At 41.2% G+C, this 19876-nt stretch overlaps 1 protein-coding gene and 1 long non-coding RNA gene across 4 annotated transcripts in view; one reads left to right on the top strand and one right to left on the bottom strand.

The window, feature by feature from the left end:
• SREK1 (splicing regulatory glutamic acid and lysine rich protein 1) overlaps positions 1–9985 on the bottom strand; it is a 38349-nt gene extending 28364 nt beyond the window's left edge. For 2 of the 3 annotated variants that reach the window (XM_084504706.1, XM_084504707.1), the window contains exon 1: positions 1227–1360. Coding sequence is in view for 1 of the 3 variants with exons in the window: in XM_084504708.1 (XP_084360834.1) it covers positions 1227–1360; positions 9701–9861 (295 nt within the window). In the remaining 2 variants the exon portion in view is untranslated. Of the gene's footprint in view, positions 1–1226; positions 1361–9700 lie in introns of those variants that run through there. The other variant, XM_084504708.1, reaches the window with a different exon arrangement.
• An 85-nt stretch (positions 9986–10070) lies between these two features.
• On the top strand, positions 10071–19589 carry LOC311427391. The gene is made up of 4 exons (XR_014687333.1): positions 10071–10643; positions 11026–11185; positions 13956–14065; positions 19321–19589. It is a non-coding gene; the product is annotated as an uncharacterized lncRNA (long non-coding RNA).
• Positions 19590–19876: the final 287 nt, after the last annotated feature.

The following is a 19876-nucleotide window of genomic DNA, read 5'->3' as shown; positions in this document are numbered from 1 at the left end:
GGCAAGCAAGCCAAAAAAAATGGTACTCTGGGATCATTGTTAACAAACTCCAAGAAGTCAGCAGTGTTTTTTAAACCAAAACGTGACTCTTGCAGTAAGTCACGTTAACAGCAGGTGTTTCTGGACTCACTCCATCATTCAATATACTGTTTTTCAAGGCAAAACAGCTACCATGCTCAAAGTGAAGTTAGCTTCAGTCCACCAGCTGGAATGTTTCCACTCCAGGGAGTCTAAAACTCCAGATTCAAATGGGCAGGTACTCAATTCCACAACGATCCCAGTGAAGTCAATGGGGCTCTGCCTAAATCCCGTTATCTGCCTATGTACAATTCAGTAACAGTAGGGCCATGTTTCATAAAACTGTATTCAGATTTAGAATATTAAAAGTAAGAATTCCTTTGTATTCAACACATCCATAAATTATGGGCTCAGAGCTACTTAATGGAAACATCTTGTCTTTACTAAGTTATAAAAACACTTTACTCTGAAAGCATTCTGTGCAGTTAAATGCATTTTTCAAGAGATATCTAAAATCAAAGAGGAGTACCAGTATGTAAGAAAGCATTTTTAATGCAAAGTAATACTTTCAACAGTAAGAAGGGAAAACTGAAACCTTGTTATTGCACTAGGAGGGAAACTATAGTTTATATTCAAATGGTAGTTATCACCATACATACAAAATATTTTAAATTAGATAAATCTATAATGGCTGAATGCATACATTGCATGTTGACAAGACAAATGGAGATTCGATACAAAAAAAAAAAGTAACGAGCATCATCAAAAGAAAAAAAAAAAATCCCCCCGCAAAGAGAAGTCACATATTACGATCCAAACTGCAGTGTTAACTGTGCAAGGCAATTACAAAAGATTTTCAGTGCTCCATTGACTTCAGTGAGAGCTTTGTGTACAAATAAGCTTGCAAAGTCAAAGATCATATTGAAGGGGAAAAATTTACCTTATTTTCTCCCCAAAGCATCTAACAATGGAAAAACTGAATTAACCTAATTTAAATTGAATTATTTTTTCTAATGATGAATTTAAATTAAATCTCTATAGCTAGGTTTCTTAATTCTATTCTAAATGTTGTTTCAAGTCTTTTTTTTTTTTTCATAAAGTAATAAAATAAAATAACAACAGAGCACCATCTCCTTACATGAAAAGCTTAAAACAATTAGCAGACAGGACAAAGACCATCATTACAGAGAAATGTTTAAAATACCAACCTTCTGCACAGGGCACAACTATCAAAGCTCTGTCAATAAAAACCGTGTTAGTTAGATGCTGGGCCACACCAACACTTGATGCTTCACGGAACTTAATATAACATACTTTGGAAGAAAAAGCAAGAGGTGCGTTGCTGCAAGATAAAAAACGAAAAAAACAATCAGTTATACTGAATAAAGGTATGCGTGTATTTTTAACCATTATTTCTTAATAATAAAAAAATAAAAAAAGAGAAACCAGTCTTCCTGGAAAAGTTACCCAAAAGACAGAACTATAGAAATTTACTAATTTCTGTCCTATGTCACTAAAAAAAAAGCATATCACCTTTTTAATAAAAACTTACACAAGCTAAAACCTCAAATACACAAGTCTTATTTTCTTTACAAATCTTGCTATACAACTTTCTGAAACTAGGACAAATTTACTATGCTAACTACCACAAATCAAACATCTAGTAAATAATTAACAATAAATCTCTTCCTTCCTCTGTATAGTCCTTTTTTAGGAAATCAAAACAGTAAGCCCGGTCATTTTTCAGTTTGTCCTTCAAATATTAGCCCATAATAACTGATAAACTTCCTTAGATCTTCACCAAGGAAATTTTGTTAATTCTTATTAATATAAAAAAATCTTGCGAATTCTTTCAAATATTTGGTCTGGGTTCACTAATGTAACAAAAATCCTTTTTATCCCTCACCTTAGTTTGGCATAATACAGAACAGGATAATACTAGAGGAGGTAGGAGGAATTCACTCAGTATATTAAGTTAGAATAACAAAGAAAAGTACAAATACACGTTGGGTAATGTGTTTATCCATTAAACAATATATCAACAGACATGTCAGAAAGCACCATTTGTAAAGACTGTAATCATGATCAAAACCAAAAACATTTGTTTTTCAAAACGTATTTTTTAGGTAGTGGGAGAGAAATAAAATACATATGAAAGTCAGGATTTTACAATTTAGAAAAACGCTGCAAGATGACTACATTTCTTTACCCCATTCATTTTGTCTGTGGTGGGCAATGTTTTCACAGTTTTAAGTTTTCAGATTTAGGAAGGAAATAAATTTATAGAAAGACCTCTGAACCACCTGTAAGGTCTTGGTTCAGAACATGTTCCAACATCAGAGCTGTCAGGGAGCTTTGACTTTCTCAGGTAGACATTACTCACTGTGAAGATGTTTGTTGTAGTTTGGTTTCTTTGTGTGTTTTTCTTGGGGTGAGGGGTGTGATCTTTTCTGTGTGGCTCTGGGGTTTTATTTGGGGGTGGGGTTGGTTTTGTTTGTTGGTTGGTTTGGTTTATTTATATATTTAATACACATTCTACTGTTCCAGCTCAAATGGCTAAAGTCTCCAGTGAAGATTCTGTGGTTCAGACTGTTCAAAACTTATCTCGTCTCGTATATATGAATGACCCTTTCAGAAAACTACAGTAAAAAAAGAATCAAATAAAAGGCTTCTATCTAAGGTTCTAGATTTTCTCAGGGTGGTGGTGGAAAAGAAAATTACATAAATAAGTAACGTATTGAAATAAGATGTTCTGAGTAATCATGCACAGATCATATCCAAATAAGGCTCTGCATGTTTCATCTCAAAGGTCTTATCTACACTGCAGGACACGGTGAAGTCTAAGAAAGAGACATTCCAGGTCACCCAGAAGCAAGCAATATTATAGCAGGGCTTTCAATGCCTCATGCAGACAGTTGTGTCTGTCCTCCTGATCTCAAACAACTCAGGCTGCGAAAATACAGTTGTTTATCAATACAGACTTTCAATACTTAACTGCTTGAAAATCATCTTACAGCCACATTTGAAGGCTTAGCACTACAAATGGAATTTTGAAGGCTTCTGAAACAGACTTCAACTGGGTGATGAGTGTAACATAAAAGCATGACTGGAACTAAGAACCTCAGACATAACTGATCTCCTAGGATGCTGAAATACAATCCAAAGCTGTAGGAGCAGTCTGCATACTAGAGTAAAGAGCCAAGGCAAAAAAAAAAAACTGCCACACCCTGCAAAATAGCATCAGATTTCAACTGTACCTGTACTGCAAATTGAAACTGTCTTGTTTAGAGCTATGAAAGATAAGCCATGCTTCCTGTTCTCAATGAACTCTATCTAAACAGCCAAAAGAAAGACACCAAATTAATACTTTACTGAACAGCACATTTTGTAAATTTAAACATAAATAACTTTAGCATGACTAAAAACCATACAAAAAGAACAAAAACCACCACCAAACAGACAAAGTTTCAGGCAATATTCCATAAAGTAGGGAACACAGCATTCCCTCTCACTCTCCTGTATATTTAAACATTGGCATCACTTAACACAAGTGTGGTTTTCTAGGGACTTTTCACACACACACACACTTGCAGGATGCCTCCCTCCTCTGTCCTCCACGGCCTCTGTGTGTTCCTGCTTAAGAAAACTCAGTATCAGAAGTTTTGCAAATAGTAAATTGCCGTGTAGTTGTTAAAACAACGATAGCAGTTCTTTGTTCTCAATGTGGGAATTCAGATCTGTAGCCAAATCAGGACCATGCACAGATTAATTCAAAACCTCAGTAGCCTCTCCTCAGACTTCCGTGACAAAGTACCATCGAAGCTGATGGAGGACTTCTACTGAAGACATTCTCCTTCTACACAGAGGTGGCAAATCCACAGATGCCCTGAGGTAGTAACCAACAACTCTTACTACATGAAGTAATTCTCTTACATGGGCTGTCATTATACCATTTTTCACTCTTTCTGTCTTCTTTACCATCTAATTTTCCACACCATTTTCAAATACACTGCAACTTTTCCTAACATGGATGAAGTCTTTAGCTTCAGGAAGAAACCCAGATCTCATTTGGTAAAAATCATTAACCTGCAATTCACCCATCCTATTTTCCTCAAGATACAAGCAGAAGAGAAAATAATATCCATGCCAGTAGATTAAAAGGGAAAAAAAAAAGTGTGTTTCCAGAAAGGATTTTATAATCATGCCTTCTTTTCACTTTTGTGCATTTTTTATAAAAAGCTGGTTAAAAAAAAAATAAAAATCTCAAAGAGTCTCTGAATGTCCTTCTTCTCAAGGCTACAGCTTTGTTTATGAGAAAGGGGAGGGACAAAGAGATTACCAAAAGGCTTGGGAATGAAGTGGAATAAAAGGGCGTTTTAGGCACTGAAAGCTACCTGCACCAGTCTTTAAGAGACAAGTCTTACAAGGAAATTGTTAAAAATCTCATTAAGTCAACGTTTCTTGGCACCAGTGACTAAGAACATTAAACAAGTAAAGCAGACAGATAAACTCTGCTAGTCTAAGATCTGATAAAAACAAATGAAGAGTGAAATAAGTGGATTAAAAAAATACATCTTTTCCCACTTCCATGTAGCTTATATTTGTTTACTGATGTTATTCAAGATCCACCATTTGTTTTAGACTGAAGTTTCAGTGGAAAGCCTTCCAGAGACCAGAACAGCATGCAGTTCTGTGATCATGTAAAATTTGAAACTTACTTGTAAGAAAATAGGTAAACGTAAATAAGGACTACCAGTAACAACCCACTGAAAGATGACTCATGTTAATGGCTTTTCAGTAAAAAAGAAGTATTGCTTTTAGTGCCAAGGAAGCTTCATTGACCAGTAGCTAAAATTAGGGTGATGACCATATGGAAACACCTTGTTCAGTGCCAAGAGTCTTAAGTGCCCTCAACACTGAATGCGAAGGTAGACTACTCATAGCTCACATATGCCTTTTCGGAAAATAAGAGTGATAATCAAGTAGCACCTACTGCTACCTGAATAAAGCGTGAAACCCTCTGAAATACAGGATAGAAACTTCCCCAGTGAGTACTAGCCTTTCAGATACATGACAAATACGAAACCCTTCCTTCTTAAAGGGATGTCTGATCAGGAGTGACTGGAGAACTGGAGGGCTTTTATCAATGAAAATGAAACACAAAGTGACAAAGTACCGAAGAGCCTACTATGATTTAACTCTACAATCCTAGGGAAAGTCCTCTCCATCTATTTGGGATACAAAATAACAGACCCCAACAGAATCCATTATTTAAAAAAAACAGTCTTAAGACACTGATTGGAAAAAGTCACTGGGATCAGGAAGCTCACTGCGAATACTGAAGAGTCATCTTGAAGGACTTCAATTTTATTTGGTGCTTTAAAAAATAAAGTGGTTTCTCCTTCTTCCCCTCCACAAGCTGTATGGTTACAAAAACGTTGAATCAACTACTCTAATGCTAAGATGCTATTTATTGTAATCTGTAAATGACTGTACTCAGCGATGGAGACTTCCTCTCAGTTTCTTAAAGAAATTCTCTGTTGCACCCTAGAAAAGCAAGGGACACTAATTTTAAGTGACAGGAGAAATGCAGAGAAATAGTAAAAAGGAATACTTCTAATAATAACAGGTCAAAAAAAACATAGCAAAGCCTTATACTTTGCTCTACGATCATTGAAATGCAAAATGCATAGGTACCAGATATACCATCCTTGCTCCCTACTAAGTTATGCACCTTCTCCTTTTTCATTCAACTCAGCAGTAGGGTGGTGCACAGTGAATTACAGTGGAACAGGGCTACATAAGGAATTTCCTGTAGAGTGAAAGTGATCACCTAGTCAAATTCACCACTTCTACACACTTTTTGAATTACTCTTACAGCAAAATACCAGAGGATCAGGGAAAAAAAATAAATTAACATGTAATGCTGCACTTCAAAGAAGGGGAAAAATCTAAAAAAAAATAATTGTCAAGAGCCATGCCCCAATATGCTACATGTCCTTGATCAAATTTATATAAAAATACCAGAATGAAACTACTATATTTTTGTTATAAAAAGCAGCTTTGTTAATGAAAAATGTGAATATTTTATAAAATCAGATTTTCTGTATTAGATTTCAGCAGATAAAGTGAAAAATATAAAGCTGAGAAATATGACTGACATCGAAGAGGTGGAGAATAACTTATATTTTAAATCAGAAAGACATGATTAGAAAAAAGGGTATATGCTTCATGAAGTGTGTGCATGTGTATGGCACGTATATGACATACGTGCGGACACTTTATAAAGCAAATACATTTCCTTTTATATTCTCTTAACTGTTACAATCATATGTAGTTCATAACCATTATAAGTAAATACACCCAGCAAAGGCTATGTGATTAAAAAAATTACACTGAATCTCTTAACTCAAATGCCTTTTTTTTCTTAACCAGGAGATGGCTCAAGATCTTCTAAGAAATCTGAAAGTGGATGGTGGCACTGAAAGAGTTGCAGTCAGTGACTCAATGTCCAAGTTGAGAACAGTGACAACCTCAAGGGTCAGTATTGACATGGGTGCTGTTTAACATCTTTGTGGGTGAAATGGACAGTGGGATCGAGTGCATCCTCGGCAAGTTTGCCGATGACACCAAGCTGTGTGGTGTGATCAGCACACTGGAGGGAAGGGATGCCACCCAGAAGGACCTGGACAGGCCTGAGAGGTGGAGAGGACATGGAGCTGTTGTAGTGGGTCCAGAGGAGGGCCACAAGAACAACCAGAGGGCTGGACCGTTTCTCCTGTGAAAAAACAGGCTGAGGGAGTTGGGGTTGTTCAGCCTGGAGAAGAGAAGGCTAAGGAGAGACCTTACAATGGCCTTCCTGTACCTAAAGGGGGCCTGCAGGAAAGCTGGGGAGGGATTCTTGGTTACAGAGTACAGCGATAGGGCAAGGGGGAGGAATGGCTTTAAACTACAAGAGGGGAGAGTTAGATCAGATATAAGGAAGAAATTCTTCACCCAGAGGGTGGTGAGGCACAGGCTGCCCAGAGAAGCTGAGGATGCCCCATCCCTGTAAGTGCTTGAGGCCAGGCTGGATGGGGCTTTGAGCAACCTGGTCTAGTGGGGAGGTGTCCCTGCCCACAGCAGGGGGTTGGAATGGGGTGATCTTCCAACCCAAATCATGGATGGTTACAGAAACGTTCAGTGTGAAGAGAAATGTTCATCTCGGTTCTGCAAACTCATGCTTGATAGATGAGAAAAAATGTTTTGTATGTACACTGAGTATCTGCAATACAGAACTAGAAAAAAAAAACAACAGGTTACAGTTCCATGCAATGTAACATGTAACTTTCTTTCACTGCTGCTTTGTCTATAAAGAAATATTACTCTTTTACTATCCTGTATTATTATCTCTAAACAAGAACTGTTTTATAACTACCTGTTTCCGTACAAGGGCTGGTAAATGAAGTCCCAATCTCAGTGAGAGCTTTTGTTTAACTACTTATAATCAAAGCTTTTACTGCTGTTTAGTCTCTACTTATGCTATTTACATAACCTAAATATTCTGGAATTACTGAAAGCTATATTTTTACTCCTCACTGTAAAATAAATAAAAAATTGCATATTAACATTTGTCATTGAGTAGCCAATATCCATGAGACCTGTAGTTCACTAAATTCAACTTACTAAACAATATTTTTCAGATGAAAACCTGACTGATAAGTTAGCTTCCCACTGTTTCATTAAGGTCATAAAACTCATGCTCCAAAATGCATCAAAAATTTAAAATATTTCTGTAAGAAACCCAAAGTTATGATGGCTATGGCATGAATTTTTATCTGATGTTAACTATAATGTAAAAGGCAAACCTCCCTTAATGAATAGAAAAATTTGATTTTTAAAAATCCAGGCCTTAAAGGAAAAAGCAGTAACAAAACATAATATATTTCTGCAGTTTGTTAAAATTACGGCATGTTTTTGCTTGAGAATCCTTTGCTTTCCGTACATTTGATAATGAAACACTTTTCTGAATTTATCATAATGTTATTAAAAGGTATTTTTAGATAGTCAATAAGCAGCACATCTTTTCCATTTCACATGAAGAAACAGAAACCCTTATTTGTTTTCCAGTATTGTGATATTAAAGTCAGGTCAAATGTTCTGAAGTATTTGACAAAGAAATGCATATTTCTAAAAGTTATGCTTAAAAGCTGTAAATAAAATCTACAGTAAAGTAAGTAATTAACAGTCCTGTAACCTATCTTGGGAAAATAGAATTAATTATTTAGAACTGGTGTTTAAAGCATCGTAACCCTGACATTTTCAAGTCAAACCCTACTGCAGTATTGTCATTTTAATATTTCATTTATATATGTATATTTCACGTGTATATATACATATATGTATATAAAAATTATATATAAAATGTTGCTCATGTACATGTATATATGTATGTACACAAGCAAAATGTTACACACAGACACAAAGATTAATTGCAAACAACAATATGTATTTGCCTTAAGATCTACTATGTCTGTTGGTAAAAAATAAAAGCAGCAGATATAACAAAAAATATATAGTTAGTCAAGAGGAAGTGTATTAAGAAGCAACTGTAGAAAAAGCCCAAACTAAGAAGCTAGAAATTCTATGAAAATCACCAGAAAACTAGAGTGTTTAGAATTGTTTAAAGCTCATCTTTGCAGGAATGGATGTGATTACATATATTCTATGTAAATGTAATATGTAATACTTCATATGTAATGAAAAGTCATATGTAATGTTTCTGAATGAAAAAGTCATATGTAATATTTCTTGTAATATGTAATGAAAAGTCATACGTAATATTTCTGAATGGTCCTCTTTCAAACCTAGGCAAGTATCTAGTAACAGATAAAAATGGGCAAACACCATTTTTTTTTTTTGCTATTAAGTTTTAAAATACCTTTTATCTCTCTGAACCTCTTAGTATAAAGATCAAAATATCTGGATGCGAAGTGACTTCTCCCCCCCCAGCCCTTTCTGTTACCTCTGTTTTGTTTTTGTGAGGGGAAAAGAAAGGATATATTGTTCAAAAGGGCACGTCCGTCATTCACACTCTGGTACCGCAGACGCGCTAATAGAAATTATCAGATGTGTTAGTAGGATTACTGCTCTTCCTCCCCTGCTCTGCTTGGGTGAAACGCTGGGGTCAGCACAATAGCACCGAGATATCGGAGGGAGCTGCCAAAACGCGGGCAGCCGCGGTCCTGAGGCAGGTTCCGTGCCCGCCGCTAACTTTCACCGGCCGCGGGCGCCCTGCGGAGGGAGGGCCTCTGGAGAACAAGGCAGCTGCCGCCCCTCAGACAACAAGGCGCCGCCAGCCGGGCCTGCCGAGCGAGGCGGGCACAGGACCGGGGATTTTCAACCACGGGGGGCGAAAAGAGGGGCGTCGGGGCCGGGCCATCCCCGTCCCCTGAGGCGCGGGGCGGCGGGAGGCGGCCACGAAGCGCCGCCGCTGCCCCGCCGGGGTCCGGGGCCGCCATCTTAAGTGCGGGCAAAGCTCGCCTCCGCCGCCATACAAAGGGCCGGCGCCACGTGACCCCGCGCCCGCTGCGGCACTCTCCGGTGCCCGCACTCAAGATGGCGCGGGGGGCCTCCCCCCCCCCCAATACACACATAGACACACACACACACACACAGAGCCCCCCGGGCCCCCGGCGCTTACTCCGGGGGGTAGAGGCGCAGCTCCTCGATATCTCCCAGGAAGCCGAAGAGCGTCCGCATCTGCTCGCTGGTTACCGCCGAGGAGAGGTTGGTGACCTGGATGACGGACGTGGGGCCCAGGGGGAAGCCGAGCGGCACCCCGATGCCGCCGCTGTTCATCATGGCGCTGCCCGCTCCGCTCCCCTCCCCTCCGCTCCGCGCTGCTCCGCTCCGCTCCGCCACACGCCGGGGCCGGGGCCGGGGGCGGGCCTGCCCAACGCGCAGAGCAGCGGGCGGAGCGTGGCGGCGGGCGGGCGGCTGCTCGGGCTCCGCGGCTCCACGGCTCCCCGGGGGCGGGGCCGCCCGCAGCCCCCGGGCAATGGCGGCCGGGGCCGGCCGTTAGCCCGTAACGGCAGCGCCGCCCCGGCGGAGGACGGAAAATGAGGGGAAAATGGGGAATAATTCCCGCACAAGTGCACTGGCGGTGGCCGAGAGGTCGGCTGCCGCTGGGGATTTTCAGGGAGAGGCGGTTAAATTACCGCGGGGGACAGATATGCCCGTGAAAACGCGCGGTCCCGCAGCCCTCAGGCAGGAAGGGTTGTGACGGGACCGGTCGGTAATGGTTTTGTTAGCAGCTCGACCGGGAATCGGTCCCAGCGACAGCGATTTTGCTTATAATTACGTGTTAATTCCCCTTTAAACATTAAACTGCCTGCAGAAAAATGGGTCTGGGTGCGCAGTGTTTTAGATCTAACTGCAGTCCTTCCCAGGTGATAATTGCGCCTCTTGGCACTACAAAGCTAAGGCTCCAGACGGGAATATTTTAACTTCCTCGGGCCTTCCATACCCCAAACCTAAGCCGAGAATGGGCTGAAGCACTCAGGAAGCCATCTCTGCCGAAAAAAAAAGACTGCAGATTTGTGATACTTCCGTGAGCATGTAGGTCAGCAGGAATCTCCGCATCTGTAAGTCTGGGTAGAATTTCATGTATTTACTAGTATAATTCTACTGAAGGTAAACCAGTCCTTTAGGAAAAATATGGTACAGAATTTTAAATAAAATAAGTCTTGGATGATTGCTTGGAATTCCTTAACAATGTATGTGTTTCAGGTAGCATTTAGTTGAAAATAATACTCACTGCAGTCATGCTTCTTTTCTAAGTGGAATCTCAGTTCTAAAATTACAAGATTCAAGTTAAATCCTTATTTTCAGGCATACTTACAGCTTTGAGAAGTTTAGCTGGAGAATTCAAGGTCCTTTGTTACGTTTTAGGCAAAAATTATGTTTCTTAGGATTATTCTATCTATAGAAATGTTACATAAAATTTTCCTGTGTTTTGACCAATAGCTATTCGGTGGGTGAGCAGACGTGTGGAAACTCTTACTGCTCTGAACATTCATGCCTTTGTCCTGCATGTCTCTGTGGAAGGTACAAGAAAAACAAGCTCTAAAACTCACTGAGAGAAGAATTCTGTAATGTCAAAACTGACTGGGATATTGTCCCTCAGGTAAATCCTTTAATAATAAATATGAAATTATGATTTACTCTTCTCTGTCCCAAAAAAATAAAAAATAAAAAATAAAAAATAAAAGAACAGAAGCAAAATACCATTTACATATTGTGTTTGTCAGTCCCTACCACAAGACAAAATTAGCTTGAAAAAAATACGAAAAATAATAATTTAGATTTCAGAAGAATAGCAAGAAAAAAACAGCCAGAAACCGTGGTTCACACAGGCTGCCATCAAAATGCCAGAAGCAAATAATGACTCTGTTTTAGCCAAACTTTTCAAAGTTTAAAAATATGTACTAGTCACTCTCTCCTATTAGTAAAAAAAAACAAAGCTATAGTGTAAAGAAGTTAAATAACATAGATAGCAATGCAGAAGAAGAATCAGTGTACAAACATTTCATGTTACTGACTGGAATGAGGCCTTGAAATGAGTTTTGTTTTGTTTTCCTCTCCCAGGTATGTATCTAATCCACAGCTGGTCAATTTCACAGAATCACAGAATCACAGAATTTTCTAGGTTGGAAGAGACCTCAAGGTCATCGAGTCCAACCTCCAACCTAACGCTAACAGCCCTCCACTAAACCATATCCCTAAGCTCTACATCTAAGCGTCTTTTGAAGACTTCCAGGGATGGTGACTCCACCACTTCCCTGGGCAGCCTGTTCCAATGCCTCACAACCCTTTCTGTAAAGAAGTTCTTCCTAACATCTAACCTAAAACTCCCCTGGCTCAACTTAAGCCCATTCCCCCTCGTCCTGTCACCAGGCACGTGGGAGAACAGGCCAACCCCCACCTCTCTACAGCCTCCTTTAAGGTATCTGTAAAGAGCAATAAGGTCACCCCTGAGCCTCCTCTTCTCCAGGCTGAACAAGCCCAGCTCCCTCAGCCGCTCCTCGTAGGACTTGTTCTCCAGGCCCCTCACCAGCTTCGTCGCCCTTCTCTGCACCCGCTCAAGCACCTCGATGTCCTTCTTGTAGCGAGGGGCCCAAAACTGAACACAGTACTCGAGGTGCGGCCTCACCAGAGCTGAGTACAGGGGGACGATCACCTCCCTAGCCCTGCTGGTCACGCTGTTCCTAATACAAGCCAGGATGCCGTTGGCCTTCTTGGCCACCTGAGCACACTGCTGGCTCATATTCAGCCGACTATCCACCATCACTCCCAGGTCCTTCTCTGCCTGGCAGCTTTCCAACCATTCCTCTCCCAGCCTGTAGCTCTGCTTGGGGTTATTGCGCCCCAGGTGCAGGACCCGGCACTTGGCCTTGTTAAACTTCATGCAGTTGACCTCAGCCCATCGGTCCAGCCTATCCAGATCCTCAAATTTGTTGAGGTTTAACCCTGGTAGGCAGGTAGTCACCACACAGCTGCTTGGTCATTCCTTCCCCAGTGGGATGAGGAAGAAAGTCAGACAAAAGTGAGAATTTGTGGGTTGTGGTAAAGACAGGTTAGAACCGTCGAGGTTGAAAAAGACCCTTAAGTTCATCTAGTCTGACCATCACCTAACACTACCAAGTCCACAGCTAAACCATCTTCCCCAAACCTGTACTTGCTGAATGGGTTGTTATGCCCCAAGCACCTGGTGTTTTAATTGTTGAATGCCATGCAGCTGGATGCACCTCCTTTCCTGTCCAGGTCCCTCTGCAGGGCCTCCCTAACCTCAAGGAGATCAACACTCCTGCCCAACTTGGTGTCGTCTGCAAACTTACTGAGGGTGCACATGATCCCCTTCATCAAGATCATAGATAAAAATGTTAAGGACCAGCCCCAAAACTGAGCCCTGGGGAATGCCACCTGTGACTGTCCACCGGCTGGATTTAACTCCATTCACAGCGACCCTTTGGGCCTGTCCAGCCAGCCAGTTTTACCCAGCAAACAGCACACGTCTGTCCAGCCTACGGGCAGCCAGTTTGTGCAGGAGATGACTGTGGGAAACAGAATCAAATGGTTTCATAAAGTCCAAGCAAACAACACCCACAGCATTTCCTTCATCCACTAAGTGGATTACTTATCACAGAAGGAGATCAGGTCAGTCAACCAGGACCTGGCTTCAATAAACCCGCACTGACTGGGTTTGATCACCTGGTTGTCCTGTACGTGCCATGTGATGGCACTCGAGAGGATCTGCTCCCTGACGTTCCCTGGCACCGAGGTCAGACTGACCGGCCTGTCATTCCCTGGATCCTCCTTCCTGTAGATGGGCATCACGTTTGCAAACCTCCAGTCAGCTGGGACCTCCCCAGTTAGCCAGGGCTGCTGGTAAATTACTGAAATAATGTCTTGATGAGCACTTCTGCCAGCTCCTGCAGTACCCATGGGTGTATCCCATCTGAGCCCCTAGATCTGTGTGTGTTCGAGCAGTGTACTAACCATTTCCCCTTGGATTATAACAGCTTCATCATGCTCCCTGTCTTCCAGCTCGCTGGACTGGGTGCCCAAGGAACAAGTAGTCTTACTAATAAATGCTGCAGCAAAGCATTACAATGAACCCCCTAGCCTGGCTAGCAGCAGGGGGGTTCTGCTATAGGACTTCCAGTAACGTGCCACTCAAATCTGGGGTTACAACACTTCAAAGGCATACCCATTACAATCTCTACCCCTTGTCCTCACAGACCAGGACACAGGGTTTAATGTTCTAACTCCTTCCCTCACCCCAGATTCAGCCTGGGCTGGTCCATCACCCTCTGCCCCTTACAAGGTCTACCTACCTGTGGCCTCATCCACAGCCACAGAGGCTTCGATGTAGTCTGGCGTGATTTCATCCACAGACATGGACGCTGCCAGGTGTACCTGCTGCAGCACAGGCTGATCTGTGCACACACATGCTTTGAGGTGTACCTGCTCTGAAGTGGACTTACCTGCGGCCACAGACATTTTGGTAAGTAAAGGAACCTGCCAGTTAGCAGCTGAACAGCTATAGCATCTATAAACTCGGTCTAGCACACTCCAATGAACTTTGTCATCATCTCAAATCCTTTGAGCCTCACACTGGGCACCAAAAAGAATTTTGAGGTTTAATCCTGGTAGGCAGATAAGCACCACACAGCCACTCACAGACTCCCACCGGTGGGATGGCGGATAGGATCAAGAGGGAAAAGTGAAAGAACTCAAGAGTTGAGATAAAGACAGTTCACTAGGTAAAGCAAAAGCCACACCTGCAAGCACAACAAAACAAGGAATCCGTTCGCTGCTTCCCATCAGCAGGCAGGTGTCCAGCCGTTCCAGGCTCATCACACGTAATGGTTTCTTGGGAAGATAAATGCCCTCACTCTGATTGTTCCCCCTTCCTCCTTCTTTACCCCAGCTTTTATTGCTGAGCACAATGCCATACCGTGTGGGACATCCTTTTGGCCAGTTCGGGCCAGCTGTGCTGGTTCTGGCCCATCCCAGCTCCTGGTGCACCCCAGCCTGCTGGCTGGCAATGCCCTTGGCTCTGTGTAGTCACTGCTCTGCAACAAAGGAAACATTTGAGCATTAACAACACTGTTTCATCACAAATCCGAAAGGCAGCATCCTATGAGCCTCTATGAAGACAATTAACTCTATCCCAGCCAAAGGCAGGACATAATTGCACATCAGCCTTGCACTCTGTTTTCCTGCAAAATGGATGTTTTCGTGCTTACTGTAAAATTGAAGCTACAGTGTGTAGTTTACCAGGGAGTGTTGTTATTCAGCTCCAAGGCTGATATGAGGGAATTGAATGCAGGTTCTCATATAACAGAACAAATTCTCTAACCTTTAATCTGAATTGCTAATGCTCTGACAAGGGGCTGGAAACAGGAGCCCTAGCCCCAAGAATAATTTCTGAGTATCAGTAGAGTTTAGGTGAAAACCTTGGCACCAAGCCACTCTGCAAATCTTCCTATGAAAAGCAGTTTGCTGTGGAAAAGAGAGGTATCCATTGGTGGTAGCTGGAACAGGATGTGGTTTTATGAGAGGCCAGAATCTGAGCTCTGCCTTTCCCAGAAGGAGCAGTCATGTTACACGACCTGTTTTTTCACCTTCTTGTTCATATTGGGCACTTGTTTCATCTGCTGGTGAGCTAGCACGGCTCATTAGATGGGCAGAAAACTGTTTAAGTATTTGTGGGTTGGTTTTGTTCTTGTTTGTTACTTTCTCTTTTTCAAAAAAATTCAAAAGTTTTTTTTTTTTTAGCCACCTGAGCCAGTTTATTAACTTACAAGAGTACTATCAGAACCAACATAAGGAAGTGGGAACAAATGGTCAGGAGCAAAGAAGATTGACAAGAATGTCTGCCCCCTTTAGATGTAAGGAACTATGAAGTCAGCCCAGTTTCTTTGTGAAAACACATGCTTAGGCTGCTGATCTGGCATGTGAACTATTTGCCAGATTGTATATTTTTATTTACACAATAACCATGTTATATTTTAGACTTAGAAGAGATTCATCTTAGAAAAAAAAATCCATAGCATGTCATAGATATCATGTTGATTCTGACTTTAAATCTAGATGTCTAAAATGAATTTGTTTATCATCGAAAGAAAATAATAGCACAAGAACATTTATACAGAACCTAAGCTCTTCAGCACAGCCAAGGCTGACACATCGACCTTGAGAAGTTTTCAGCAAACAGTGGGCAAAATCTTTCTGGTGTCTTCACTTTGAATTAATGACTCTCTTCACATACCTCTTCTTTGCATCCCTGTTTCTGGCAAAGTGCTTCTTTCAGGAAAGACCTGAAAAATTCTGATTTGTTTTCCCAAGCATTCAAAGAGACTGGATGCTTGGGAGTAAGAGCTACACAGTCCCTAGTGTATCTTTCCAGCTTCCAGCAGTGTGATGCTAAAGGACTTCCAATGACAAAGGTTGTTTCAGTATTTAAAGAGCCCTAAATAGCTTGCTTTGTTGTTGTTGTTATTGTTTCATCACTTATTTGTGTAATCACATTTTATACCTGCATAAACATTTGAAAACCACAAGATGTCTGGAATATAATTACATATTTCATAAAAAAAAAAAAAAAAAAAAAAAAAAAAAAAAAAAGCATTCTGTTTCTGCTCTTGTTAATACTTGCTGTAGTGTAATTTCATTCCCCGTCCTTCAGAGAGAAACAGTGAATAAGCTTGTTTACCTTCTCTTGCCACTTTTCCCTCGCTCATATATAGGAAGAGACTAATGACACTGTTGACTTTGATTTTGCAGCTTTTCATTATGCCTCATTGTTGTTACCAGTCTCTTCCCTGTGTATTTTTAGTTTTATTGTGGTATTATTTGAGCTTGTCGGAAAGGTAGTTCAAACTATACACACTATATGCAATACACAGGACCAATACACTTACATGTTAGCATGTTGCTTTCTGTTTGTTTTTCTCCATCTCTTTCATAAGCTTCAGTTTGTTTTTTATTTACCACCACAGAGCACTAAGATGATATTTTTCAGAAGTCTGTCAGCAGCAGCTCTAAGCTCTCTCTTCCTTATGAGTGCTAGTAACTTATTTTAGTTTATCATCTGTACATGCAGTGAGGTTTGCTGTTTTCTCCCAAACAACTTTGCATTTTTCAGCACTGAGTTTTATCTGCTAGTTTATAATTATGCAATACCAGGAGATCATTTTGCAACTTTTTGTAGTTGCTTTTTGTTTTGCTTGAACACTTTAGTGTTGTCAATGAATGTTATGTCTCCCCACTCAACAATACCTTGAAAATGGGGCAAGTAGGTCAGACTTTTTGAAGAGACTGCTGTGAGATCCAAGTGATAGCATTGTGAAAATTGATCACTAACTCCTGTCTGCTTTCCTGTCTTCAGCCAAATATTAATCCATGAAAGAATCTGTTTATCCAATGACTGTCTGAATTCTTTAAAGCCATTGGTGTCAAAGGTTTAAATCTGTTGTATCCGCCCTGCTCTATGCACACAATGAAGAACACTATACACTGAGGCTCTTTACGAACTGATTAGACTTTTTTCTTTAAGTCATAAAAATGATGCTTAGGTTATCTGTCATCATGTTCATCAACCGAACTACAAAGAGCCAGCCAACCCCAAACTATTATTAGTCCCAAAGCAGTTACCATTGCCTGATCTCAAATGAAAGTCAGTAATAGTTTACGTACAGTTATTAGTTATACAATTGCATAAAGTAAATTATTTCACAAGACAATACTACAAAGCATGCAAAAAGAAAATCACTGGAGTTTAAATGTATAATTTGAATATAATATAGAATTTAAAGAAGATTCTGACTAACAGTAATTAAATTATTAAAGTTGCTGGAGCAGTAGCTTTCTGACCTTTTTTTTTTTTTTTTTCTTTTACACTACTGGAATAGATAATAAGGGAGGGAAAGATTTGTACCTGAGGTTCACAACATTGTGAGGATAGAGTACAAAATGAAGAGGGGCTTCCCAGTCTGAATATTCCTCTAGGAAAATAAATGAAGGACAGAACTATTTGCCTAAGACCTGGCTCAACAGTCAGAAGAAAAACAGCCCAAATACCTTCTTCTACAGAAGGGTGTTGAAGGACAAAAGAAAATTTCAACTGTGATCTAAGTGCTGGATTAATACATGTAGAAGCTTCTTTTCATTTTTTCTCACCTGTTTTTGCACTTCTTAGTAACTGGATTTTTTGTGTTTAGATTCAGTAAATAAATTATTTTACCTTACATGCATGAGCAACGAAGTCAGGTGAGCACTCAAAGCCCAAGTCATTCCATTCCCACAGTGCAGCAGTCCTTAAACTTCCCCCAGCTGCGGATCTCAACATCAATCACCTGACAACCCAAACAATGGCTTTTTACTGAGCTCCAGTCCTGGCACTCTAACTGTGGTTTCAGAAAACCCTTTGTAATTGCAGAGTTACCCAGAGTTGATCAGGTGCTCTGGAGAACAGCTTTACGCTCATTATTCTAATTCACAAAAATATGCATATATACCTTTCCTGGGAGAGGGAAATTATTATTCCATAATTCCTATTAATACATAAAAACAGATGCAAACTGTGCTTCAAAGGGAGCTGGTTTATCAGCAATTGAGCAGTCAAAACATGCACATTCCCTTTCTTCACCTCTCCTTCAGAGTTACTCTGGCAATTAGACTGGGTGGGACTTTGCAATTCTGAAGTTCTGGTATGAACAGTTTTCAGATAAAGTGTAGCCAAACAATAGATAATAAGCCATCTTGTGTTCACAAGGACAAACGAGCAATCCTTTCTTAAAACAGAAGAGTGAGGGTTTTTTAGAGTTACGAAACAGATCTCTGAATATGGATTACTTGCTTACCTCTGCTACAACTTACAGCATGTGTCTCAACAATCAGCTTAGTTTTCCTGAATACAGAGAACAATCTTCCTCTAAAAGTGCATCCTGCCCTGCCCTCATTCTTTTAGCTTCTGAAGTGATCTGGAGATGATTGTCAGCAGCAGGATTAACATGCAGTGTGCTCTGGCAGCCAGGAGTGCAAACCACATTTTTGGGTGCATTGAACACAGCACAGCACAGCCAGCTGGTCTGAGGAGGCAATTCTCCTGCTCTGTGTAGTGTTGGTGCAGCCTTACCTTGAGCACTGCGTGCAGTATGGCTTCCAATACAAAAAGGATGTTAAGTTGCTTCAAAGCATCTAGAGAAGGGCAACAGAGCTGGTAACAGGGCAGGAAGGCCTGTCCTGTGAGGACAGGCTGAGGACACCAGGGTTGTCCTGCCTGGAGACGAGGAGGCCGAGAGGCAGCCTCACTGCTCTCTGCAGCTTCCTGAGGAGGGGACGTGCAGAAGGAGATGCTGGCCTCACCATTGACAGGACACAAGAGAACAGCACAAAGCTGCACCAGGGGAGGTTCAGATTAGGTATTTTTCATCATGTCCTTCTGTGAAATGTGTTCATCTGATTCGTGTCAATAAGGAACAATGCTAGGGCCTCATGGTATGATGAATGTGACCTTCTGTCTTACATACCCTTGAATAACCACAAGTCTAAGAAAAACAGAGTGGTTAATGTGTATAGTTCTTGTATCTTGCAAAGGAATGTTTTAGCAATTAGTGTCAATAGAGAGCTTGAAGGGAAATGTATTTGTAGGCTTTTCCTTGAAGTCTCTGATATCTGGGGGGGTTTCAGAATAACTGCTAACTATTATGACTATTGCATGGGACACTATGCAAGCTTTTGATATCTGGCCAGGAGATTAAGGAGACGAGGAAAGCTGAAGAACGACTAAAAGACAAAGCTTACAGAGGACATTGCACAAGTCTCTGACATACAGCCAAGTTGGACAAAGGAGAAAGACAAGACGGAGGACGACTATGAGCCTTCAGCACAAGAGACCCCCAGAGGGACCACCAGAGTCTGATACGCATGCTCCAGTAGGAGGGTTTGGATTCTGGAAACTAATTATAATAACCCTGTTTTTTTTTAGAAGTAGTAATGAATATGTATTAGCCTAGGAGCATAAAAAAAATCAGCTGCTTGATGTAACTGGTATGTGTCTTGGTGGAGCAGAGACTCCCAGCGCACCCAGCACTGTTTGCTTACCTCTATTCCTTTAATAAATTGTAAACTTTGATTATAGTCCTATTTTGAAGACTGAGCCATTTATAACACCATGAAGGTGGTCAAACACTGAGACAGGCTTCCTAGAGAGGTGGCTGACACCCTGTGCCTCCTGTACATGCCCAGAGACGTCTGGATAATGCCCTCAGTAACATGCTGTAACTTGCCGTTAGCCCTGAAGGGGTCA

Source organism: Aythya ferina (genome assembly GCF_964211825.1).
Source record: "Aythya ferina genome assembly, chromosome: Z".
In the NCBI taxonomy this organism is placed as follows: Eukaryota; Metazoa; Chordata; class Aves; order Anseriformes; family Anatidae; genus Aythya; species Aythya ferina.
Note: the sequence above shows the minus strand (reverse complement) of the source record. Positions and strands in the feature narration are given on the sequence as shown.